The sequence below is a fragment of the Psammomys obesus genome, unplaced genomic scaffold, assembly GCF_907164565.1.
Source record: "Psammomys obesus unplaced genomic scaffold, mPsaObe1.curated_primary_1811, whole genome shotgun sequence".
Lineage (NCBI taxonomy): Eukaryota > Metazoa > Chordata > Mammalia > Rodentia > Muridae > Psammomys > Psammomys obesus.
Genome location: NW_026592548.1, coordinates 392796 through 420754, shown reverse-complemented (window position 1 = coordinate 420754; position 27959 = coordinate 392796). Strand labels below are relative to the sequence as shown.

Sequence of the window (27959 nt, the reverse complement as noted above, 5' to 3'; positions counted from 1 at the left end):
GACCCTAACCATAGCTATTACTAAAGTGTGTGTGAGAAAGAAAGGCAGGGAGGGAGGTTGAAAGGAAACACACTCACACACAGAGGCCAGCCTTTTAGGTGCAGCGTCCGGATAAAGCCCGCCTGGTTTATATTAACACTGCTGAAGAGCCCCTAGAATCAGGAAGAAAGAATCGTTTTTGCTGATGTGCGGTTCATGAGCTACACAGTCCTTTTGGATCTGGGCTGCACAGACAGGCTGTGCACACGTCACAGAGCCCGCCCCTCCTTACAGCATCATGTGACTCAATGGCGCCGCCAATCAGCTTCACTCCAAGATATTCAAATCAGCAGCGCGGCAGTTTTTCAGTCACCAATTTCGGCCTCCAGAGATTCCTGCTGCAGCGCTGTTTCCGCCGCTTCCATGGGCTCAACTCCGCACTGACAGCATGGAGGGTCGGGATGCTCCTCTTGGGCCTTACCGGGCCACCAAGCTGGTAAGAGCATGGAGGAGAGGGACCAGAGACCTAGGTTTCCAGAGGAATCTGGAGGACTAGGGTGTGTGAGTGATTTAAGTTTCCTGAGGAGACGCAGAATTACTAGATTCCATGATAAGCCGGGGATCTGATATCCTGAGGGACTCAAGGCGCCAAGATTTGTGAGAAAGGTGCTGAGGAAAACTAATGGCACAGAATGTCCCTTTCTTTGAGTTGCACTCCACTCTGGTCTCGCTCAGCTTCAGATCCAAAGTGCAGTGCCTCAAAGCTGCACTACTTTCTGACTTTGCGAGACAACTCCTCAGATATCCCCCCCTTCTCAAATACCAGTCTTACGTGTGATTTGCTACCTCTCAAATTTAAGAAATTTAAAGTTTCAAGTCTGGAAGCCCAGGCATGACAGTCTGGTTTACTGACTGTAGAATTTGTAAGTAGCATTAGGAAAGAACTGTTGAACCTAAACGCAGAATGCTTTTAGTAACCACTTTTAGTGGTCACTGAGGCTGTGCATTTGGATTTCCTGTCCTATACCTCTTGCTATATGACATTAAAAGATTCACCTAGCCTCAGTTTCCGCATTGGTACAATGCTACAATACCTGCCTTAAGAGATTTTCTAAAAGTCACTGTATATAAGAATGTGTAGTAGTCTATGGAATAACAAGCAAATTATCCTCTTACAAATGTCTTCCTACTTTACCAAGGTTCAAAGAGGGAACGCTCCTAAAGCAACATAAATGGTAAATGGAAGAACTAGAAAAGAACCTCTTTCTGGCATGGTGATCTTAACATATATTCTACTGCTCAACAAGTAGTTGGTGGTTATGTTTATCAATATAAAGGATGGAATTTAGTTCTGCAGTGTACCATAGTGAGGTAGTCCTGTCATATTAAAAATGTACTATCTTAGATGAAAGCACAAACACTAAAAATGTTTGCCAAGTACTTACAAATACTTGACATAAAGTAGGCTTTTTTTTATTGCGATAAGTATTAGTATAACGATATTGTGGTACAGAGAGGAAAAGAACAAAAAATTAATAAACAAAAAGTAAAGCTTAAGCATATCCTAAATGTTTCACCCAGGGACCTTAAAAATCTACTGTGCTACATCACATTTCAAAAGTATCCTGTGGTGTCTTTTAGTGCAGAGGCATGTGTCACTTTACTACTGTATACTCAGCACAACAGGTTGTGAAGGAGTTCAAAAAAGTTTCTTGAATGTAAGCAATGAAGAGGTTTGGGAGGAAAAGAATTACAGTTACTGTTTTCAGCTGTAAATTAAGTGTTGTGATGCCAGTACTACTACTGTGTCACAAATATTCTATAAACAGAATATAAGTAATATTCTGATAAATACTGTTAGCAATCTGATTCCTAACATATATTTTTCTATTAAAAAGTGATGTGTTCATTGTATCTACCTTTATGTTCTAGTGCTGATGTCACAAACTAGACATAAGATTTTATTTAGCACAAGTAAGGTGGTTTTTTTTTTTTTTTTCCCCCTTCAGGTATATTTACAGTATAATGGGCTGTGAAATAAAGAATTTTCTTTCTCTAATGATTTTTTTAAGTTCCTTTTGGTTATTTTGAGATAAGGCCTCATGTAGTCCAAACTAGCCTGGAACTTGCTATATACCCAAACCAATGAGATTTCATTTTTGCTATAAACTTTTAAAGTATTTTTCTTCTCTTTACAGTGGAATGAAGTAACTACATCTTTTCGAATAGGAATGCCTTTAAGAACACATAGACAACATTTAAAAAAATATAGCAATTGTTTCACTGCAGGTGAAGCAGTAGATTGGCTTTATGATCTATTAAGAAGTAATAGTAATTTTGGTCCTGAAGTTACAAGACAACAGACTATTCAACTATTGAGAAAATTTCTTAAAAATCATGTGATTGAAGACATTAAAGGAAAATGGGGATCCGAAAACCTTGATGACAACAATCAACTATTCAGGTACTGAATAGATATATCATTACAAAACCTAATTAATACCTCTGCTTTCAGCATCCTTCTAAAGAGAAATAGTCTTCCCTGGTAAAGAACAAAATAGTTTCCAATACCAAGTGGTCATACCTGAAATCATATACATACAAATAACTTTATACGGATTGAGCAGGCTGTATTTATATATTTAGAATATGTATATACATGAACTTGGGAGAGCAAGGAGGGGGAAGGATTTGGAGGGAAGACAGAAGGGGAAAATTGTGTAATTATATTTTCACTTTAAAAGTAAAAATAAATATAAAGAAGCTCATCTGGAACCACTTCTTTTGGTGTTATTGTAAGTACGCGATTAGATTGCTATGAAGGCTCTCTGTTTTGATTCAAAGATTCCCCCAATCTCTGTGCTATAGCCTTTAATTTAGCATCTGTTTTTTCAGTCAGTCTCTTCTTTCTCCAAGTCTCTTATCCTGATTTTTCCCAAAGAGGATATATAAAACCGAAATCATTAGTGAAAAAATTATTTGAATGCTAAGAGAAACAAACTCAAATGGTATACAGAAGCACTGTGCCATTGTGTCTTTCTCCATTTTCAACATAGAAAATTATCTTTTTAAATCTCAAAATCTTTCCCTAAGGACTTTACTTTCTTAGACCCAGCTTCCCTTTCAGATCTTAGCAGTTCAGATGCTTGAGGCTTTTCAGTCTGTCTCTGGCTCCTGCTTCCTGGGAGAGATTTTTTTTTCTGCCTTGCTCTGACCCTTTCCTCATTCTGGGAAGTTATTGGGTCCACAAATGTTTGCTCCAGTAAGAACCCTGTCTCAAAGGGATTTGCTTTCTGCTTTTGCGGGCAATGTCTAGCTTTATGAAACTTCCTTGTTAAAGAGCCACTTTTTTTCTCTACCTAAAGAAACTGTCTCTCTGGGGTTTGTATATATCAATTTTTGTTTTTCTGCAGCCTGCTGTGTAGAAGCCTTGCTCATCTGCAGGGGGTCTGTCTACTCAGGAATGTGCAAGCTCCTAGTTAAGAACTGCTTTTGCTTTGTTTTTAAGGAACAGAACTGAAAAACTGCTGTATAGTTTTACTTTCTATGTAAGTTTTTGCTAGATTACTGTAAATTCTACCATATATTGGTACACCATTTGTTGTTGAATATTAATGTTTAATATTGATTTATGTTTTAGTTAAACAGCGATTATTCCTAAACCGGCTGTAAACCCAAATCACAGAGACTAGGATGTATTTAGTTAACCTAGAGCACAATGCTGGAAAATGATGACTCCATCCTAAACCTCCAAGCCCTCGTAGTTTTTCTACCATTCAGGTTTTATCCATTATACTTGCTTTTAGTCATATCTTAGATCTGGTTTATCTCTCCTCGTGGTTACAAATCCTGTCCTGTGGATCTCTGCTCTCTCACCCCTCCCACTCATTTCTTTCTTATCCTCTCTGGACCAGGATGTCTCACCCTATTCTTTCCATTGCACAGCATTGGCTGGTTGTTTTATTAAAAATACAGAGAACAAATGGTGGCATGTTTACATAAACTTTGAGACAGGTAATGCTTAGAATAAACACCACAATGCAATGTCCCTATTGAAACCTGGTAGTGGAGTAGAGAAATCAGCATTAGAATGAACAAGGGTAAATTGTATACATTCCACAAGAACATTATAGCAACAGGTGGGTGTTCAATTGTTTGTTTTCTGTTGTTCTCTCTGGTTCTTAGGAAAGTAGTGGCTGAAATTGTCTGGTAGGGAATGCCCCTTAATTCCTGCCAATTGTACCCACTGAGGGGTCCTTCTGGTTAGAATATGTTTCTTGGTATTGGGAGCTGACAGTTAGAGATGTGCTAGAAATGGCAGATGCTGAGAGGAACCACAAGAGGGATAAAAGTAGGGTGTGCCACCTATATTTGCCTTGTTCTCTGGGAATGGGGACAAAGAGAAAGGAGAGGCCACAAAGCTTGAGATGAGACTTGGTTGGGTTTGTAGGAAAGAGAGTGGAGATCCAAAGATTGCGTGCCTGCTTTCCTGGCTTATCTGCTTCCCAGAGAATTCTTTAGAAGTTGGAGGTGAGACAAAGGGATGATGAGGAGAGGGAGATGTCAATAGGCAGTCTGCTACAGAGCTTGAGATGAGGCTGGGGGATTAGAGCTGGGAGAGAGAAGGGAGAGTGAAGATTTGGACCTAGTATTGCTGCTCTTAAGTCAATTAAAACTATGTAGAAAACTGTATGGTTGAAAGTAGTGAGCTACAAAGTTCAAAATTTTTTGAATATTGAATAGTGTATAATAAAATAGGAAGTTGGAAGGATAATATATACTAGTGTTTTTTTATGTTATAAAAGTTTTTTTGATCACATTTCAGTAACATTATTATTGACCTTAAGTTTCATTAATTCTCTAATTGCTAAACAGATTCATGGACCTTACTTTTATAATGTAGCATTATTATATTAACTTGTCATAAAATGATGAAGGTGAATCTGATGCTTCTGACCCCTGAAGGAACCTGCACTAAATGTATATATACCTACACACAGATACATATTTAAAATTCCATGTCTTTAAAAACAAAATGTTATACCTGTTTTAAATACCTCAGGATGAAAAATAAAATTCTTATGCGATAATATAAAAATTATATTACAGTAAAGAAAGTTTTTAATCCCTCTAAAACATTAAGTATAAATTTAGAATATGATAAAAGATACCAAAAAAGAAAAATACACAAAACTATACTGTTTAAATATATTTATTAAAAGCCTAAACACATAAAAGGCAAGATCAGTTTGTGATTTCCCTCAGGAGTGGGGTAAGAATTTAAATAGGCAAAGACTTTCTTACACTTAAAAAATGACAACTAGTTGCTAAAATATCAAAAATTCTATTGTTTGATGGTTACATACATGCATGCTGGTTTATATTCTGTACTTGTTTGTATTATTGAAATGCTTTATAGTACGATGAAAAATAAAATGTACCGTAGTCAAAATACCAAAATTGGAACAAGCTGTCAAAGGCTGGAAATATTATATACAAACTATGATTTGTTTGCTTGTTTGTTTTTTTTTGTTGTTGTTGTTGTTTGTTTGTTTTTCAAGAAATGGTTTCTCTGTATAGCCCTGGCTATCCTGAAAGCATCCTAGCCTTGAACTCCCAGAGCTCTGTTGTCTCTGTCTCCTGAGTGCTGGGATTAAAGGTGTATACCACCACTGCCCAGCTATGACTTTTCTTTTTTTCAAAGAGATTCAAAACAGTTTCGTAGACCTATTTATGTGTTACTTCTTCAACCAAATTAGTACCTATTGTAACCCAGCACTGTACATAAGCAAAACTGAAATGTGCACAGTATACTTTTTTTCTTTATTAATTACACTTTATTCACTTTGTACCCCCCCTATGGTTCTCTCCTTCCTCCCTTCCCAATCCCTCCCTTCTTCTACCCTCTGCATGCATGCCCCTCCCCAAGTCGACTGGTAGGGGAGGACTTCTTTTCCTTCCTTCTGATCCTAGTAAATTAGGTCTCATCAGGAGGGGCTGCATTGTCTTCTGCGGCCTGGTAATACTGCTTCCCCCTCAGGGGGAGGTAATTAAAGAGCAGGCCAATCAGTTCATGTCAGAGACAGTCCCTGTTCCTATTACAATGGAACCCACTTGGATACTGAACTGCCATGGGCTACATCTGGGCAGGAGTCTTAAGTTATCTCCATGCATAGTCCTTGGTTGGAATAGCAGTCTCAGGAAAGACCCCTGTGCTCAGATTTTTTGGTTCTGTTGCTCTCCTTGTGGAGCTCCTGTCCTCTCTAGATCTTACTGTTTCCCACTTCTTTGCTAAGATTCCCTGCACTATGCCCAAAGGTTGCCCATAAGTCTCAGCATCTACATTGATAGTCTGCTGGGCAGAGCTTTTCAGAGGTCCTCTATGTCAGGCTCCTGACTTGTTCCCTTTTTTCTCCTTCTTCTGATGTCCAGCCTCTTTGCCTTTCTGGATAGGAATTGAGCATTTTAGCAAGAGTCCTCCCTCTTGATTAGCTTCTTTAAGTGTACAGATTTTAGTAGGTTTATGCTATATTATATGTCTATATGAGTGAGTATATACCAGGTGCATCTTTCTGCTTCTGGGATAGCTCACTCAGGATAATCTTTTCCAGATCCCACCATTTATCTACAAATTTCATGATTTCCCTGTTTTTTATTGCTGAGTAATATTCCATTGTGTAGATATATCACAATTTGTGCATCCATTCCTCCACTGAGAGGCATCGGGGCTGTTTACAGCTTCTGGCTATTACAAATAAGGCTGCTACAAACATGGCTGAGCAGATGTCCTTATTCTGTACTTGAGCCTCTTTTGGGTATATGTCTAGGAGTGGTATAGCTGGATCTTGAGGAAGCGCTATTCCTAGTTGTCTGAGAAAGCACCAAATTGCTTTCCAGAGTAGTTGTACAAGTTTACATTCCCAAAAGCAGTGGAGGAGGGTTCCCCTTTCTTCACAACTTCTCCAGCATGTGTTGTCTCTTGAGTTTTTGATCTTAGTCATTCTGATGGGTGTAAGGTGAAATCTTAGGGTCGTTTTGATTTGCATTTCCCTGATGGCTAATGAGGTTGAGCATTTCTTTAAGTGTTTCCCTGCCACTTGATATTCCTCTGCAGAGAATTCTCTGTTTAGCTCTGTACCCCATTTTTTAATTGGATTACTTGATTTTTTGCTGTTTAACTTCTTCAGTTCTTTATATATACTGGATATTAGTCCTCTGTCAGATATAGGGTTGGTGAAGATCGTTTCCCAATCTGTAGGCTGTTATTTTGTTCTGAGGACAGTGTCCTTTGCTTTACAGAAGCTTTCCAATTTCATGAGGTCCCATTTATTGATTGTTGCTCTTAGAGCCTGTGCTGTTGGTGTTCTGTTCAGGAGGTTGTCTCCTGTGCCAATGAGTACAAGGGTATTCCCCACTTTTTCTTCTAAGCGGCTTAGTGTGTCTGATTTTATGTTGAGGTCTTTAATCCACTTGGACATTAGTTTTGTGCAGGGTGATAAGTATGGATCTATTTGCATTTTTCTACATGTAGACTTCCACTTAGACCAGCACCATTTGTTGAAGATGCTATCTTTTTTCCATTGAATGGATTTGGCATCTTTGTCAAAAATCAGGTGTCCGTAAGAGTGTGGATTTATGTGAGGGTCTTCTATTCGATTCCATTGATCCACCAGTCTGTGTCTATGCCAGTACCATGCACTTTTTAGTATTGTTGCTCTATAGTACAGCTTGAGATCAGGAATGGAGATACCTCCTGAAGATCTTTTACTGTAGAGGATTGTTTTAGCAATTCTGGGTTTCTTGTTGTTCCATATGAAGGTGAGAATTTTTCTTTCCAGGTCTGTAAAGAATTGTGTTGGTAATTTGATGGGAATTGCATTGAATCTGTAGGTTGCTTTTGGTAAGATGGCCATTTTTACTATATTAATCCTGCCAAGCCATGAGCATGGGAGATCTTTCCATCTTCTCATATCTTCCTCTAATTCTTTCTTCAGAGACAGGAAATTTTTTTCATACAAGTCTTTGACTTGCTTGGTTAGGTTCACACCAAGGTACTTTATGTCCTTTGTGGCTATTGTGAAGGGTGTTGTTTCCCTAATTTCTCTCTCAGCCCTTTTGTCTTTTGTATACAGGAAGGCTACTGATTTTTTTTTTGAGTTAATTTTGTATCCAGCCACTTTGCTGAAGGTGTTAATCAGCTGTAGGAATTCCCTGGTAGAATTTTGGGGGTCACTCAGGTATACTATCATATCATCTGCAAACAGTGATACTTTGACTTCTTCCTTTCCAATTTGTATCCCCTTGATCTCCTTCAATTGTCTTATTACTCTAGCTAGGACTTCAAGAACAATGTTGAAGAGATATGGAGAGAGTGGACAGCCTTGCCTTGTCCCTGATTTCAGTGGGAATGATTTAAGTTTCTCTCCATTGACTTTGGTGTTGGTTATAGGCTTGCTGTATATCGCCTTTACTATGTTCAGGTATGTGCCTTGTATCCCTGATGTCTCTAATACTTTAAACATGAATGGATGTTAGATTTTGTCAAATGCTTTTACAGAATCTAAGCAGATTATCATGTGGTTTTTTTCTTTCAGTTTGTTAATGTGGTGGTTCACATTGATGGATTTCCATATATTGAACCACCCCTGCATGTCTGGGAGGAAGCCTACTTGGTAGTAGTGGATGATATCTTTGATGTGTTATTGTATTCGGTTTGCAAGTATTTTATGTATTGAGTATTTTTGCATCAATGTTCATGAAGAAGAGCCTGAAATTCTGTTTCTTTGTTGGGTCTTTGTGAGGTTTAGGTACCAAGGTGACTGTGGCTTCATAAAACGAGTTTGGTAGTGTTCCTTCTGTTTCTATCTTGTGGAATAGTTTGAAGACTATTGGTGTTAACTCTTCTTTGAAGGTCTGGTAGAATTCTGTGCTGAAACCATCTGGCCCTGGGCTTTTTTTGCATCGTAGACTTTTGATGACAGCTTTTATTTCCTTAGGAGAATAAGGACTATTTAATTGGTTTACCTGGTCTCGATTCACCTTTGGCATGTAGAATTGGTCAAGAAAATTGTCCATTACATTTAGATTTTCAAATTTTGTGGCATATAGACTTTGGAAGTAAGACCTAATTATTGTTTGGATTACTTCAGTGTCTGTGGTTATGTCTCTGTTTTCATTTCTGATTTTGTTGATATGGATAGTTTCTCTCTGCCTTTTAGTTAGTTTGGCTAAGGGTTTGTCTATCCTCTTGATTTTCTCAAAGAACCAGCTCTTGGTTTCATTGATTCTTGGAATTGTTTTATTTGTTTCTAATTGATTGATGTCAGCCCTGAGTTTGAATATTTCCAGTTGTCTACTCCTCTTTGGTGTGTCTGTTTCTTTTTTTTCTAGGGCTTTTAAGGGAGCCATTAAGTTGCTTGCATGAGATGTTTTGAATTTCTTTTTGAAAGCACTTAGTGCTATGAACTTTCCTCTTAGCACTGCTTTCATTGTGTCCCATGAGTTTGGGTATGTTGTGCCTTCATTTTCATTGAATTCTAGGAGATCTTTAATTTCTTTCTTTATTTCTTCTCTGACCCAGCTGTCATTTAGAAGCGAGTTGTTCAGTTTCCATATGTTTGTAACCCTTTGCCTATTTTTGTCATTGAAGTCCAATTTTAGTCCATGGTGATCGGATAGGATACAAGGGATTATTTCAATCTTCTTGTATCTGTTGAGGTTTGCTTTGTGACCAACTATATGGTCTATTTTGGAGAAGGTTCCATGAGGTGCTGAGAAGAAGGTAAATTCTTTTGTGTTTGGGTAAAAGGTTCTGTAGATGTCGGTGAGGTCCATTTGATTCATGACCTCTGTCAGAGTTATTGTTTCTTTGTTTAATTTCTGTTTTGTTGACCTGTCCTTTGTTGAGAGTGGGGTGTTGAAGTCTCCCACTATTAATGTGTTTGGGTCTATGTGTGGTTTATTAAAGTTTCTTTTACTAATGTGGGTGCCCTTGCATTTGGGGCATAGATGTTCAGGATTATCATATCTTCCTGGTGGATTTTTCCCTTGATGAGTATGAAGTGTCCTTCTCTATCTCTTTTGATTGATTTTTGTTGAAAATCTACTTTATTAGATATTAGAATGGCTACTCCTGCTTGCTTCTTGGGTCCATTTGCTTGGAAAACAGTCTTACAGCCCTTTACTCTCAGGTAATGTCTATCTTTGTGATTTAGGTGTGTTTTTTGTATGCAACAGAATGTAGGGTCTTGTTTATGCATCCATTCTGTTAGTCTGTGTCTTTTTATTGGAGAATTGAGTCTATTGATTTTGAGGGAGATTAATGACCAGTGACTTTTAGATCCTTTGATATTGATGTTGGCCATGGTAGTGTGTTTGTGTGTTTGGCTACTTTTAGTTTTGCTGTAGGGAGGTTATCTATTTCCTGTTGGGAGCTGTGACTCCAGTGGCCTCTTTTGATATTTAAATCTCGTCCGAGAGATGGCTTTTAGTAGGGCTTTATTAATGGCAGAGAAGAACTTGCAAGTCCATCTCCTTTTGTTTGTGACAGCAGGTGGGATAGCTTGTGAGGGTCACACCTCTTCCTCATGCTCCTTGTGGAAATTAACCCATTGTTCTGAGATGTTTTATTGGCTAAAAGAAACTTCTCACAAATAAAGAGGTCATAGGGCTGGAGGCAGAGGAGGAGGCAGAGATTTGAGACTTCCTGCTTGCACTGCTTGCTGTGGCAGCCTGCCTTTTGCTTTGGCTGTCGAGTCTGGACCTTTAAAAAGTTTCCTATGTGCTGTGTGTTTATTTTATTAATTTTAATCCTCACTCCCGACTCAAGAACCGTTTGACTCTGCTGTGATTTCTTGAAAGTAGTTAGTTTTCTTGGGTTGTATTTTTCCTTCTAGTATCTTCTGTAACACTGGATTTGTGTGTAGGTATTGTTGAAATTTGTTTTTGTCGTTGAATATCTTGTTTTCTCCATCTATGAGGACTGAGAGTTTTGCTGCGCACAGTAGCCTAGGCTGACATCTGTGTTCTCTTAGGGTCTGCATGATATACATCCAGGCTCTTCTGGCTTTCATAGTTTCTGTTGAGAAATCAGGTGTGATTCTGATGGGTTTGCCATTATATGTTACTTGGCCTTTTTCCCTTTAAGTTGGGAAAATTTTCTTCAATGATTTTGTTGGAAATATTTTCTGGGCCTTGGAGGAGGGAATCTTCTTTTTCCTCTCTTCCTATTATTCTTAGGTTTTGTCTTTTTATGTTGTCTTGGATTTCTTGGATGGTTTGTGTCAGGAATTTTTTAGATTTATTATTTTCTTTGACGAATACATCAATTTCTTCCATTGTATCTTCCACACCTGAGATTCTTTCTTCCATCTCTTATAGTCTATTGGTTATGTTTACCTCTGTAGTTCCTGTTTTCTTTCCTAGGTTCTCCCTCTCCATGATTTCCTCCATTTGTGTTTTCTTTAATTCTTCCAATTCTATCTTCAGATTTTGAACCATTTTGTTGATTTCTTTCACCTGTCTGACTGTATTTTCCTGTGTTTCCTTCAATTTCTTCAGCTGTTTGTTTGAACTTTCCTCTGTTTCTTTTATTTCTTTCAGTGAAACAAACTGTTTGGCTGCATCTTCCTGTATTTCTTTACAGATGACCATAATCTGTTTTATTATATCTTCCCCTAATTCTTCACCTTTTCCGGTTGGGGGTGTCGGCTGAATGCTCTGAGATCAGACCACTGTGTTTCCCTCTCTGTGGGTTTGCACCTGACAGTGAAACGCAGTCTCTGATGCCCTGGGGCCCTGGGGCCCACAGTTCTATCTGAGGTGGCGAATCAGGCGTGCAGGCAGGGCTCTGTGCAGGCGCCTGGGTCCCCGGCTCTGGCTCTGGGCTGGCTCCTCTGTGCAGGCGCCTGGGTCCCCGGCTCTGGCTCTGGGCTGGCTCCTGGGGCGCCCGTGGAACCCGAGTCTTTTCCAGGGATGTCTCAGTGACCTAAGGTCGGTCCCAGTTGTTTCCTGCTCCGTGGGGTTATCTCTCGACTGGAAAATCCAGTCTGTCATGTTCTGGGCCCAAAGTTCAGTCTGAGACAGTGACCAGATCACCCTGGCGTGTAGCTCTTGGCTGGCGACCAAGCGTCTGGCAGAACCAGGATCTCTTCCTTGGTTTAGCCGGGTGAGTTAAAGCTGATTGAATCCCCCACCGTGGGGTATCCTCTCACCTGGGAAACACAATCACTTGTGTTTTATGGCAGAGAGTTCTGACAGCTGGTCACTGTGCTGATCCTGCTGTGCTGCTGGTCAGAATGAGAGTCATCCTGGCACCGACATCTTGCCCTCCCCCACACAGTATACTTAAGAAAGGAAGAAACTACTATAAATGTATTAATGTATTTTAATGTATTACTGATTTATCTAGACTCTTCATTACTTGAAAATATAAGTAAATCAGATTCTTTGTGACTTTTAAAATATACTCTGAAAACGATTTTGTTATCACATCCTGTTTAACTCCATATTATTTTTAAACTAGATTTCCTGCAACTTCTCCATTTAAAACTCTTCCACAAAGACATATAGAAATCAGAAAAAATAACACAGATAAAGATGGTATTTTTAAATTACGAAACTTATCTCATAAAACTCCTAAGAAGCATGGATTACAGTTCTCTCAGGTAAAATGTTATTTTATTAACCAGTTGTTTGCATAGCATTACCATTTGTTCGATAATAGTGTCATTAAAAATAAGTGATGCTTTAATATTTGAAGCCAATAATGAAATCTATAAGTTAAAATCTAAAAACAAAGAAAAAAAATATGTGAATGTGTTTGGAACTTGCAGAAACAGTGTTGAATACAGTATATTACAGAATATGAGGTATTCTTGAAAAGGCTTTTTGTATTTAATATTTTTTCATTATTATTCTTCCTATTTGGTGTGTTAACCAGATTTCCACCACTGTCATAAAATACCTGAGACTCAGTCTTCATGTAGGCAAAGTTTCAGTTTATATTCTTTTTTAAAAAATTACTTTTAAAGAACACATTTGTATACAAATATACATATGTTCCATTGTAAAATGTCAACAAGCCTACACATAGTTGAACATTTCCACATTATGTAATGGTTATCTTGAGGAAGTACATAGTAAGAAAGAACATACAAGTTAATGCCTATATTAATTTTTCTAGTGTTTCCAAGGGTTGGAATTTTTTTTCCTCCTTCTACATTCTTTTTTTTAAATTTTTTATTATTATCATTTATTGTAATTTATTCAATTTGTATCCCAGCTGTGGCCCCCCCTCCCTCATCTCCTTCCAATCCCATCCTCCCTCCTTCTTCTTCCCCTATGCTCCTCTCCTAGTCTACAGATAGGTGAGGTTTTCCTCCCCTTTTATTTGAGCCTAGCCTATCAGGTCCCATCAGGACTGGTTGCATTTGTCTTCTTCTTTGGCCTGGTTAATCCCTATTACTTTTGGTTTTATAACAAGGCACTGCAATCATTACAGGAGCAGGTGTAGGAGGAAGCTACTTGTGGAAATTGGAATGTGAAAGAAAGAAAAGTGTTCTGGTTTGGGATACCAGTAGCTCCCCCAAAATCCTGCTGCCTGTGATTCAGTTCCTTTCCATGAGGTCTTGCCTCTTAAAGGTTCCACCACCTAGTAGGACCAGATTAGAGAATATTCATGATTTAAACAATAGCCCTAGAATTGTATAACTCTTCAACTTGTCTCTTTTATAATCAAATTATAAAGTACCTAGACATGAAGTTCATTTGCATGTGTTGGGAAAGCTGCAAAACTGAAAACTATGTGTCCTATTACTTTTCAGACACTTTGTATGTAACTCCACAGTAGACTTTGACTAATAAAACTACTAAACATGAAAAAAACGCCTCAATAAATAAAGTGGAGATCCATCAAGGAGGACACTCAATGTCAGCTTCAGTCCTACACACACACACACACACACACACACATACACAATCTGTGTTAAATGTGTTCAACATTCCTCTAGTTTAAATATAGACTGTAACAACACAAGGCATTTTTTTTTTCTTCAGGAAAATAAAGAAAAGATAAATCATGAAAGAATAATCAGTGAAGATCAAGAAAATGCACCTGAAAACAGAGAAATAAGCCAGGAAGATATTGAAGAAGTTTGGAGATACGTTATTATGATCTAGTAAGACAAAATTAATTTATGATAGATTCTAAACTATGTGGATTATTAATTTTATTTTTTCACCCAAATATGCACATGAATAAAACATTATTTTTTAAAGCTTAGAAATTAAATACGTATATTTTTTAGTAATTACTTTTAGTACTGATCTAGTATAGTATAAAGAGAAAAGTTTTACCTTTTTAATTAAAGTCATCACTGTAGTTTGGGATATTTATTGGATTCCTCTGAATTTTGTAAATATGCAAAAGTTGATAGTTAATATAATACTTGATTTTTATTAAGAGAAAAATAAAGTACTTTGGTAGCTTTGTTTGTTGCTCACTTTATAGTCTATATCTCTTATTTTATAAAGAAAAAAAATTGTTCATTCTCTTCTTTTTAGCCTGCGAACCATTTTAGGTGTGCCATCAATAGAGGAACTCATAAACCCAAACCAAATAATTCCTCAGTATATAATGTACAACATGGCCAATGCAAGTAAACATGGTGTGGTTATATTACAAGACAAATCAGGTAGGTGTTTAGAAAAGATTTTGGAATCTTTTCAGATTTGATAACCAAAGTTGTATTTATGGAGTAATGGAAAAATCTAGATATAGAAAGTGGAACCCTTTCCAAGGGCACATTCATTTATCAATAATGATGGAATTTTTTAAAGTAAATATTCATGCTATCATAAAAATTAGTTGCTAAAGTGAATTAATACATGACTTAGAAAAATGACAGTGACAATAAAATAGACAATAAAGACTATTATTATTAGCAATACTCGTGCTAAAGAGCTACAATATGTCACATATTTTGCTAAAATGTTAGTGATGAGCAAGCTGGATATTGGTGCCAACTTAAATATGTTAAGTAGGCTTCAATGTATAGTAACTTGAATTCAGACATAGTTAATTTCAGTGAAAGACACCTAAATCAGTAATAGTCATGTAACATAGCAATAGAACTAAAGTGGGGCTAAAGAGAAGTAGTAGAGTAGATAAAGATGAAATTTAATTTATATCTAAACAACTCTCTCCTAGATAATTAATTTTTGATTTTGGGTAGTTACTTGTTTGAGTTTGACTCATATACAGAGTCAAACTCAAGATCTTTATAACTTTTTCAAATATTTGTATTTTAAAATATTTATTTGTGCTGGACCAGTAGATGCCCTTGGTGCTATGCCAGGTATAAAGTTTAAAAAAAAAGTTATATCATGAAAACTTCTTGGCTTAATATACATTTTTGGCATTTATTTTTTAATCTAGAGGATCTTCCACACTGGGTATTGTCTGCTATGAAGTGCCTAGCAAACTGTAAGTTAAACCACAAGTGTGTGGTGTGTGTTTGTGTGATATTGTTAGTGTTTAACAAGAATGGAGAAAATATTTAAAATTATGAGTCAAATGATAGTCAATGAGTAGAATTGATTATAAGCTCTTTATTTTCTATGCAAAAAGTGATTTTGTAAATAGAATGTGTCATTAATGGCTCAATTCAAATAAATCATAGACTAAGAGACATATAAGATTAATTGCCACAGTGAGGCCCAAAGGCTTAAAAATTCCAGCTTAGAAGAAAAATAGCATATGAGTGGAAAAGTTTATATCAGAAATGAATTTGCATAAAGCCCAGGCCCATCCTTCTCATGGTAGATTACTTCATAGAATGTATTAATAGAAAAAAACTATGCTACTAATCTACAAGCCAGTTTTTAGCATTTTATTGCTCAAACTTTTTCTTGGTAATCAGTGATAGAGGCTTGCATCATAAGCCTCTAGCTCCAGTACAAAACTCTTACTGCTTTCAAAATAATTTTTTAAATTTGCCAAGGTATATGCTTTTAAGTTATCAAAAGTTAAAATGTATTTTAAGAAGGAAGGAAGGGAGGACCTCCCCTATCAGTGGACTTGGGGAGGGGCATGCATGAAGAAGGGGGAGGGAGGGTGGGATCGGGAGAGGAGGAAGGAGGGGCTTATGGGGGGGATACAAAGTGAATAAAGTGTAATTAATAAAATAAAAAAATACATCTAGTGATAGGTGTCACTTGCCAGTTATAAAATTAATATTCTTGAAGTTTTAATGGGATTTTGTAAATGTTGAAGATCATATTCTTTATTTCATATGAAAAGACATGGAGATAACCTAGAACCCCTGCACAGATGTAGCCCATGATAATTCAGTCTCGAGGTGGGTTTCATAGTAATGGGAACAGGGACTGTCTCTGACAAGAGCTTAGTGGCTGGCTTTTTGATCACCTCCCTCTGATGGGGGAGTGGCCTTATCAGGCCACAGAGGAAGACAATGCAGCCACTCCTGATGAGACTAGGATCAGAAGGAAAGAAAAGAAGACCTCCCCACCAGTGGACTTGGGGAGGGGCATGCGTGGAGAAGGGGGAGGAAGGGATGGATTGGGAGGGGAAGAGGGAGGGAACTACAGGGGGGATACAAAGTAAATAAAATGTAATTAATTTCTAAAAATCCATTATAAAATACATTGCAGAAACATTTTATTCATGGAATTAAATTGAAGAGCATGAATTTAAGCATAGACCTTTTCTTTTGTCACTGCTCAACTGCCTTCCTCTCCTATAATTCATGGTTAACAACACAGATAAGCATGCTCACAGCTATTTATCTGTCTATCTTTAGGAATTTGTATTTTCCTTTCCTTCCCAGTTTATATTCTACCTAAATAATAACAGTTATTTAACTTAACTAGATTTCAGTTACTGACAGTGTATTTAAATAGAGCGTTTAACAGTGGTTCTCAACCTGTGCGGTGTGATCTCTATCCCCAGAACTATTTACATTACAATTCATAACAGTTAATGAAATTATAGTCATGAAGTAGCAACAAAATAATTTTGTGGTTGGGTGTCACCACAACATGAGGAACAGCATTAAAAGGTCACAGCACTAATTAGGTTGAGAACCACTGGTCTATAGGAAAATTAATCTTACAAATTAGTCTTAAGAATATTATTCACAACTTTTTTTCCCAGAGTTAAAAATCAAGATTCTCAGAAACTTCTGTTAATACAAAGAACCTAGAACTCAAACCTAAATTATCTATCTATAAATTCTATGTTTTTGTTTCTAAACAACAAAAAAATAAAACTTAATTTGGTTCAGGAAAAAGGAGGGTTGATAATAAACCATGTCCCTAAAGATTTTTATAAGGAAGAGTCCCAAGTCATAGTTTAGAGATCACTAAATTAGAGACCCCAGAGCAAATATTTCTAAGGGAGTAAATTCCTAACTTCTTTCCCCTTATGGATTCTAGCCTATGTACAAAACTTTTTTTTTATAGGTCAACAATGATTAATAATCACAATTATTTCAATATTATTATTAAGTCTAAAAAGTAACAATGGCAAAATATTAAAATCATTAAGAATTTTTGGAGGTGGGATGTTTGAGACAGAGTTTCTCTGTGTAGTCTTGGCTATTCTGGACTCACTTTGTAGCCCAGACTGGCCTCAAATTCACAGAGATTCACCTGCCTCTGCCTCTGTGAGTGCTAAGATCACAGGCGTGTGCCATACCTGGCTCATTAAGAACTTTCAAAGAAAGTAAAATTTATTTATAAAAGTATTGACATACAAAGGATAGTTTAGAAGAATTATTTGTATCATTCAAGTATTTTTGTCTTCACAAAATAAATTGCAACAAAATCTCACTAAAATAATTGATGCTTTTAAAATGTACCATAAATTTTACCTTATGTATGGTTTTTCATATATTAAAATAATTAAAATAAAAGATTGCCTGTACTCTGCCAAAAGTTTGGCTATGAATCTCAGTATCTGCTTCCATACCCTGCTAAGTAGAATCTTTCAGAGACCCTGTTTTCTCCCTCTTTTGATGTCTGTCCTGTTTGCCTTTCTGAATGAGGATTGATCATCTTACCAGGGTCCTCCTTCTTGCTTAGCTTCTTTAGGTGTACAGATTTTAGTATGTTTATCCTATAATGTATGTCTAATATCCACTTATAAGTGAGTATATACCATGTGTGTTTTTCTGTTTCTGGGCTGCCTCCCTCAGGATGATCTTTTCTAGTTCCCACCATTTGCCTATATATTTCATGATTTCCTTGTTTTTAATTGCTAAGTAGTATTCCATTGTGTAAATGTACCACAATTTATGTATCCATTCCTCAATCGAGGGACAGATTGAGTTCATTCTAGATTCTGACTATTATGAATAAAGCTGCTAGGAACATAGTTGGGCAAATGTCCTTGTTATATACTTGAGCATATTTTAGGAGTTTATGAAAGAATCTTATGAAACCTTATCAAACAATCTTATGAAACAAGTGATGATAAAAGACTTGGAAGGGACAGGAGGTCTACTAGGAGAACAACAGAGCCAAAAAAAACTGGGCACAGGGGTCTTTTCTGAGACTGATACTCCAACCAAGGACCATTCATGGAAATGACCTAGAACCCTTGCATAGATGTAACCCATGACAGCTCAGTATCCAAGTGGGTACCCTAGTTAAGGGGAACAGGGACCATCTCTGACATGAACTCAGTGGCTGGCTCTTTGGTCACCCTGCCCCCCACCCTCAGGGGGATGCAGCCTTACCTGGCCACAGAGGAAACAATGCTGAGACCTGATAGGCTAGGGTCAGATGGAAGGGGAGGAAGACCTCCCCTATCAGTGGACTGGGGGAGGGATGTGGGAGGAGAAGAGGGAGGGGCTACAGCTGAGATACAAAGTGAATAAATTTTAATAAATTAAATAAATTAATTAAATGTTAAAAAATATATATTTAAAAATCCTAGCCAGAAGCTGCTTACAGTGAAAAAGTCAGATGTGGTGCTGGAGAGATGGCTCAGAGGTTAACAGCAGTGTCTGTTCCTCTAAAAGACCCAGTTTAAAAATTTCCAACACCCATATAGTAGCTTACAGCTGTCTGTAACTCCAATTCCGAGGATCCATGGCACCAGGCGTGCCCATGGTTCATATATACATACATATATATATATATATATATATATACATATATATATATATGTATGTATGTATATGCATGAAGGCAAAATACTCATACACATAAAATAAATATATCTTTAAAAAGAAAGAGAAATTAATTGATGAGTTTTATATGTTGTAACATTGATTATTGTTAACTACAGCTCCCTCATGAAGTATAAGTTTAAATTTATATGTACTTTTAATTGTATTTAAATTGAAATATATTTGCACATTTCTTTTGCCTTCTGCTTCTTAGGGCCACGAAGTAATGACACCAATAATCTAACTTATGTTGGATTTGAACGTGATGTATTCAAAACAGTTGCAGATTATTTTCTAGATCTTCCTGAACCTCTTCTTACATTTGAATATTATGAATTATTTGTTAATATTCTGGGTATGTATTTTACTTATATTTAAATGTATTTATTAAAGTATTTAAGTTTTCTTAAAGGTCTAAAACATGGTAAATATGAATGTGGTAGGCTACAAATTATTTCAAAATTTAATAATAGTTTGTCTATACCAGTTCAAATAGTTCAAATACGCTTTAACACCACTTGCCTTAAAATCAGCTGCTATGTAGTTCTATGTTGTTCTGACGCAGCTTCCTAGAGTTAGCCCTGTTCCTACAGGAGAAAAATTCAGATCCATAAGAGTACTCTTACTTCTGGTGCTGGCAACAAATAAATTCTCTTTGCTCCTTATACTTATGCTTAGCCAACTACCATTTAAAAGGTTTGTTTTTATTCCTCTATAATTTAGTAATTCACTCACGAAACTCTGGAAAGTAATTATGCTTGTTAATTTGTTTTAAAAAGGATAGAATTCAGGAACAAAGAGAAGAGATGCACATGGACGAGAGTGGGGGTGACACAGAGCGTCTATCTCTCTCAGGAAAGACACCCTGAAAATATTTGTATTCATCAACCCAAAGCTACCTTAGCTTCATTGTTTTAGAACTTTAAGCACATTTTATTAAGTAGGTATGACTGTGTGCTGATTAAGGTTTTTTTTTGTTTTTTGCTATCTTTTTTTTTTAAATCAATCTCCATCTCCCTTCTCTTCCCAAGAGGTTGTAGGCAATGCAGATATATGGCTAGCCATGAGCTACATTAGCACAAACTCATGTATATTGTAATAACACCTTTAAATGACAAGACTGATCACTCAGGAAAATCCAAGGATTTTAGGAGTTCTATGCTAATAACAAAGAATAGAGACCAAATATAGGTATAGTTGTCAATGATCTTCATGTTCTATTTTTGCCTAGACTCTAGACTCAACCAATTTACAATCAAAAATATTTTGCTTTTAATACAGAACTTTCAGGATGTTTTGTTTTGTTTTTCTCATTATTCTCTAAACAATAAATATATACATAGTGGTTAACCTGTTTTATTTATATGAGTAATCGAGAGATTATTTTAAATAAATGCATAGGTTAAGTGTATGTGCATGGTACACCATTTTATATGAGACTTAAATTTGCATATTTTGTCCATGGGCATCCCTGGAACCAGTCTTCCCATAAACACCAAGATGATTCTGGAGTTGGGGAGGCTCCCCTTACCTGAGGAATAGGGGAGATAGGATTGGGGAACAGGGAGGGAGGGTAGGACTGGGAGGAGAGGAGGGAAGGAGCTAAGATCAGGATGATAGATAGATAGATAGATAGATAGATAGATAGATAGATAGATAGATAGATAGATAGATAGATAGATAGATAGATAGATTGATAGATAATGCAATCCTTCTAATTAGGTCACTAAATTAATTTTAAATGATTTATGTCACAAATGGAAATACCTCTAGTCAGTCTCGCATGTTTATAACTGAATATTGCATGTGTTCTATTGAAGTGGCTTCCAAATTAAGCAACTCTACTAACAGTGTATATTATAGTAATGCTTTATTTTTTTTTATCTTTACTTTGTTTTTATTTTACTTTTGTCCACTGTCTTGCAGTTGCATCTTAATTTTTGTTTTATTTTCTGGTAGTTGTTTGTGGCTACATCAAAATTTCAGATAGAACAAGTGGGATACATAAAATCCAGGATGATCCATGGTCTTCAAAAATCCATCATTTAAGCAATCTGAATTCCTTCAAATCAACTGAGTGTCTACTTTTCAGCCTGCTTTACAAAGACAAAAGCAGTGAAGAATTGGATTCTACTGAGAGACTACAAAGAATTGATCAAGGATTTCAAGAAAGATGTGCCAAGAAAATGCAGCTAGTTAATTTAAGAAACAGAAGAGCTAGTGCTAATGACATAATGGGAGGAAGCTGTCATAATTTAATAAACTTAAGTAATACGAATGCCCTGTCCTCTAACATCAAACCAAGGTGCTCCTCTTTGGAAGGAATTATAGATATGCCAAGTAAAAAGAAGACCAGTATCTTCTACCAGTCTGTTCCGAACATAGAAGAACAAAATAGTAAGCAATCTTTAGTGTCAATGCCCAAACATAAATCCCTATTTAATCTTTACTCAGAGGAAAATATTCAGCAGCCACACTGTACTGGAACCTCTGCTTTGACTGTTCAAGATCAAGAAGAATTATGTAATGGAAAATACAACTCAAAACAGCTTTGTAGATCTCAGAGTTTGCTTTTAAAAAGTAGTACAAGAAAGAATAGTAATATAAATAAACCAGTGGCTGAAATTATAATAAAACCAAATGTTGGACAAGGCAGTACAAGTGTGCAAAGTGAGCTCAGAGAGTCTAGTACCACAATCAATAAAAGACTGTGCAAAAGTACAATAGAACTTTCAGAAAATTCTTTATCTCCAGCTGCTTCTGTTTTGACTGGCACACAAAGTAAGACTTTTCAGTGCTTGCAATGTTGACTTTTAATTTTTACTAACTCTGTTTTATATTCCTGGCTTTTATTCTTTGAAATTGCTTTTTTTTTTTTATCTTGAAAAGAAATTAATATAAAAGACTTTGGTCACGGTATAACCAACATTTATTCTACCCTACCTAAAGCACTTAATTTCTTTTCCTTTAATTTCACTTACTCTGTGTCACTTTATTTATAAGTGAAGTATTTTAATACTTAGAAATAGGTTGCAAAACAATAGTGATTACTATACTTTAAAGGAATATAGAAATTTGTAAATATAGTTAAAAGAAAAATACTAAGATATTATATTACCTTCATTATATAACTGTATTCTATTCATTTGAAACCTATTGTCACTGATGATTTTTGGGGGGTGGGGGTGACTTTGCCTTTTAGGTTTGCTGCAACCTCATTTAGAGAGAGTTGCCATCAATGCTCTTCAGTTATGTTGTTTGTTACTTCCCCCACCAAATCGTAGAAAGCTTCAACTCTTAATGCGCATGATTTCTCGAATTAGTCAAAATGTTGATATGCCCAAACTTCATGAAGAAATAGGTACAAGATCATTGGTAAGTTGATTTTTTAATATATTTTTTATTAATTTCTCAAAAATTTTATATATGTATGCAATGTATTTTGACCATTTTTACCCCATATTTCTCTCCCTCTTCTCTCAACTTCATATCCTCATTTTTAAATAACTCATTGAGCCCAATTAATGTTTCTCATATCGTATGTACATGGATATAGGGCCATTCACTGGAGCATCATTATCTCAGCTAGGTCCACACTCCTAAACAAAACTGATCTCCCTGCCCTAATAGTCATCGGCTGTCAGTAGCTCCTTTGCTATGGATAGGTCTTGTAAGTCCCTCCACCTCCATTCTGGAATGTTGATTGATTTGATCTCATGCAGGTCTTGTACAGGCAACAATTGCTGTGAGTTCATGAGTTAATTAGTACTATCATATCCAAAAGACCCTTCTTTATTCAAGTTCTCCCTGACCTCATGAAGTTCTCTCTCGCTCTGTGTGTGTGTGTGTGTGTGTGTGTGTGTCTGTTTGTGTCTGGGGGTGTTTCTTAAATGGAAAGAGTAAGCCCTGGTTTATCAATTAAAAGAAGACCAAGATATTTGATAGTACTATTTAAGTGATATTTTTATCTTTTAATGCTTGAGTTAGAAAAGCTTTCAATAATAAAATAAAAATATTTTTTACATCACTTTAAAGAAAACAAAGAATCTCCAGAAAAGCAAAGCCATGTATACAAAGCACAGAATGGAGTTTAGTAATTCATATTGGTAGACTATTCTACCAAGATTAAGATCGTAGTTTTTACTTGTTTGTATGATTGGTCAGTTCATTATTGTTTTATTTTATGCCCAGTATTTGGGTTAAAAAGTTGGTTAAACTTTAAAACAAAGCCAAAACAGCCTTAAAAACTTGACCTTCTCTAGGAGAAAATACTTTTAACACAAATTCTTTGTTCTTAGGCTCTGATATTTTCACCTTTTGTTAATCTTAGAAACTTTGTTTTCTTGTCCATTTTGTATACATCACAGTGATTGATCTGCTCAGTCAGACCATATTATGTTACCTTGTATCATCAGTTCTGTCTGATATGGGAGGGAAGTAGATTTGCAGGGACTATTAAAATCTAAGGGTACTACAACTAGGAGGTAGAGAATGAGTAAACAATCAATGTAAAATCTGTAAAAGTATTTCAAAGACTATGGCAGCAGGGAAACTGTATCATTGTGCACATGAAGTTATGAAAACAAAACAACAAAAGTGTTGCCAAGCAATTCCAGATTCAGGTTCCTTGGAGAATGAGAACAGAGGGATTTATGTGCAGATATTAATGGGAAATGAATCTTTAAACTTCACTTTTTCATTGTTTCTCTGAGGACTTCCCCTATCAATGGACTGGGGGAGGGGTGTGGGAGGAGAAGACAGAAGAAAGGTAGGACTAGGAGGGGATGAGGGAGGAGCTACTGTGGGATATAAAGTGAATAAATTTTAATACATAAAAAATAAAAAGAATTGTCACTTTTTAGACTCCAACTTAAGTCTATAAAATGTTCTCATATTAAGCTTGGGTACTCCACTCAACTGTTATGCTCATCACTGTGGAGAGTTCACTAACAATGAAAGAATAAATAAAAAAAAATTCTTGAATAATTAAAATATTATTGAAAAGCATAAGAATTTATTAAGGAATAGTATATCAAAAGGTGATAATTTTAGATTTTTTTACTTTTGGTTTTAAAGTTTTTAGAGCATCCAAATAAAATTTATCCAACAGAATTTTGGAAATATGAGCCTTATTAAGAAAAATCAAGGCAGAAGGTAGTTTTTTTTTATTTTTTTTTTAGTCAGCCACACTGAGATAATATTTATAAATGTAAAACGGTTTCTAAGAAGAAAAAATGAATATAGACAAGAAGCATTGAACTGAGCCTTGGAACTAAAAGGGAATATTTCAAGTTAGTACAGTCATCATCTATAATGTAGAGGTACTTAAAATAGAATTTAAATATTATAATTATTGTGTGTTATAGATATAGATTATATAGCTATGAGAGTAATGATTTTTGAGGCAAAAATCTTTTTGAGAGTTTCAAAATCCTTATGAAAGAAATGGAGACGTATACATTAAGTCACTGTCTCAATGGCTACTAATTGTCATAGCTATTTTCCAGAATTTTAAATAAATAGTGCTAACTTTGCAACTTCTACTGAATATAAATTCCATATGTTATATATTCTTCTGGTTTGTGGTTTTGTGGAATTAGTTTAATGTGATAAGTCCTTGTCCTCTAACAAGTTTTGCCTTAAGGTTTCTATCTCTATATTAATAGGACATGTGATATTAATAAAATTATAACAAAATGAAAAACACCTGTTATACATAATCCTTTGGAACTCTGTTACCAAACTACATAACAATGTAATGTAATGTAATGTAATGTAATGTAATGTAATGTAATGTAATACAATTTTTATTGTCTTTCTAACTATAATAAATTATTTTTATGTGTCCAACACTGAAGGCTGCTTATCTCCATACATCATGTAATGCAAAGTAGAAATTATTGACATTGTTATTTTTATGAAAACTTAGGTTCTTAAGTTGCCATCTTTTTGTAGATGATACATACTTTTTCTCGATGTGTGCTGTGTTGTACAGAAGAAGAGGATCTTGATGAGCTTCTGGCTTCAAGACTGGTTTCTTTCCTAATGGATCATCATCAGGAAATTCTTCAAGTACCCACTTATTTACAGAGTGCGGTGGAGAAACATCTTGACTACATTAGAAAGGGCCATGTAGGTATTTTGAGCCTTAAAAATCTCTGTTCTTTGCAAGTAACAGATTCGTCTCAAAGTAACCCCATAAAAAATGGACACTTGTTAGTTCATATAAGCAAGTCAGGAATATATCTAGCCTGGAGACTCAAAAGCACTGGGACTTTTCTTGGCCTTTCCTTTCTTGCAGCCCTCTGTTAACAAATGCTTTCTCTACATTATGAGGAATATGATTATTAAATTTCTTGTATACAACACTGAGTTTCAAATCCAATGGGGAAAAAAAATCCCTCTGCATGCAGTTAGAAAAAAACTGTGATATGGAGATGCATATGCTCATTAATGTGGAGGCAATTAGAGCAACTTCAGGAATCTTCCTCTATTACTCTCTAACTTGACTTTGAAATAGGGTTTCTCTCTGAACTTGGAGTTCATTAATTTTGCTAAACAAAACTTCAAGAATCTACCGTCAGCTTTGGTGTTACAGAAGCATGCCACTTGGTCAAGTGTTTATGTTGGTGCTGGGGACATCTCTCCAGTCCCTATATATGGGTTGTCTTATGCCAAGTTAAATGTCTATCCTTTGAAAATCTGATGGTAAATAGGTTGGAAAGAGTCTTATTCTGATATATTCTATATAGTTAAAGCAGAATTGGTTCTAAAAGTAAAAAGAAGAGGATTAGAATAAGTAGAATGGAAAAAAAAGTTGTTAGGAAAAAAACAAAACAAAAACACTAAGCAACAAGTATCCACCATATTCAGACACTGGCTAACCAGCACATTTTGTTTGTGCTTTTTCTCATATATACTATTGTAATATTGCACTGGCTTACTATAAATATAACTCTATCTTAAACTCTATTGTCAGTAGTATATGGGGTCTGCTAGTGCTCTGGTTCTCAAAAATATTGGATCAATAGTTCATTATTAAGGCAAAATATCGTTATTTTAAACTGAATTAAAGCATTTAGATTATTATGTTTTATACTTCAAATAATAAAATCTGTGGTTCAAATGAGAATAGCTATCTTTAATGATATAATATACATTTTCTCTTACAACCTTTTATTTTAAAACTGAGGAAACAGACCAGGAGAAGTTAATTCAGGGTATAAAATAGATTGTGGAGCTTGGATTTAGATCCTGCTCACTTAAGTCTAATGTATAATATTCAGTTTTCTTATCACACTGGATGTTTGATTGATGCCAAAATGACAGATACCAGATTCTACCAAAAGTATTCTATATAGGAAAAATATGACCAGAATGTACAGATTTTCACTGTCTGGTTTTGTTCACTGATAGGTTAAAAATCATGGAGATGGACTAGTTGTTCCTTTGACAACATATTCTTACTGTAAGCAGATTAGTACTAAGGAATTTGATGAACAGAAAATTTCAACTTCTCAAGCTGCAATTACAGAACTTTTAGAGAATATTATTAGAAGTAAAAGTTTGCCTCTAAAGGAGAAAAGAAGAAAGCTGAGACAGGTGCGAAAATGTACAACTTCTCTATCTTACAAATGTTTTCCAGTGTTTAATCAATGATTGCTAAAATTTGGAATAAAATTTTAACTTTTAGATATATAGAATATATATATAAATATATAGATATAAATAAATTATGTATAAATATATATAATTCTTCATTATATACTTAAAGTATGTGAATGAATATCTGTTTGGTTTTATTCTATCTTATTTTTAAAATAATTACAGTATTATTAATTAATTCTCTCTTATGTTACTGGTATTTTGTATAATTATATCTTGAATTAGCTCAGGAAAGTATAAGTAAAATCCGGATTATAATACCTATTTCTTAATGACTCATCCCTAATACTGTTTAGAACTTTCAGCTCTAAAGCAAGAGGCAATAGCCATATGATTCTAGAAAGAATAGAGCCTGAGAAACTCAAGAAAGGACTACAAACTGCACCAAATCCATGTGGCCTTCATTGGCATTACCAATGAGAAAGATTTGGGTTTAGGGTGAGATTGACAGAAGAGCATCATAAGGTTTTAACACTGAAAGGGGTCTGAAAGATCCTACAGATCCCCTTCACAAATTCAGAGAAAAGCAAGAGTCAGGTGAAAGAATACTTGGCTAGCTTCATGTAGAGAACTAATATTCAAGAACTTCTAATTCTTCCCCTCGTTTTTAAGTTTCAGAAGGAATACCCCTTGATATATCAGAAAAGATTTCCAACCGCTGAAAGTGAAGCAGCACTTTTTGATGACAAACCTACAATCAAGCAACCAATACTGAATTTCAGAAACCCAAAGCTTCACAGTCTGCGATACTAACTTAAAAACTTGAGCAATTATTTGTAATAGCCAGAACCTGGAAACAACCCAGATGTCCATCAACAGAGGAATGGATACAGAAATTGTGGTATTTTTACACAATGGAATACTACTCAGCAATCAAAAACGAGGAAATCATGAAATTTGCAGGCAAATGGTGGGATCTAGAAAAGATGTATGGATATAACCTAGAACCTCTGCGTGGATGAAGCCCATGGTAGCTCAGTAACCAACTGGTTTCCCATAGTAAGCGATTATTTCTGACAGGAATTCAATGGCAGGCTCTTTGACCTCCCCATCCCCCAAGGGAGGAGCAGTCCTGCTAGGCCACAGAGAAGGACTTTGTAGCCAGTTCTGAAGATACCTGAT

General features: G+C 35.8%; 1 protein-coding gene across 2 annotated transcripts; it reads left to right on the top strand.

Moving 5' to 3' along the window:
• The first annotated feature begins 407 nt into the window (after window positions 1–407).
• Depdc1 (DEP domain containing 1) lies at window positions 408–27959 on the top strand. Of its 2 annotated transcripts, XM_055614388.1 has the most exons (12): window positions 408–475; window positions 2178–2443; window positions 12503–12644; window positions 14035–14156; window positions 14542–14672; window positions 15416–15463; window positions 19387–19527; window positions 21132–21953; window positions 22375–22547; window positions 25128–25304; window positions 26589–26774; window positions 27450–27959. In XM_055614388.1, exons 1-12 carry the CDS (start codon window positions 428–430, stop codon window positions 27588–27590), a joined length of 2397 nt encoding a protein of 798 aa, XP_055470363.1. In that variant the 5' UTR covers window positions 408–427; the 3' UTR covers window positions 27591–27959. The 2 variants fall into 2 exon arrangements, with proteins under 2 accessions (XP_055470363.1, XP_055470364.1); XM_055614389.1 differs by lacking the exon at window positions 21132–21953.

What these genes read in the sequence shown, in the direction of transcription:
- Depdc1 (XM_055614388.1), top strand. Translation starts at nt 428, where the DNA reads ATGGAGGGTCGGGATGCTCCTCTTGGGCCTTACCGGGCCACCAAGCTG. An exon ending in ATTATTTGTTAATATTCTGG is followed by an intron (nt 19,528 to 21,131) that starts GTATGTATTTTA and finishes ATTTTCTGGTAG; the next exon opens with TTGTTTGTGGCTACATCAAA. An exon ending in AAAGAAGAAAGCTGAGACAG is followed by an intron (nt 26,775 to 27,449) that starts GTGCGAAAATGT and finishes CTCGTTTTTAAG; the next exon opens with TTTCAGAAGGAATACCCCTT.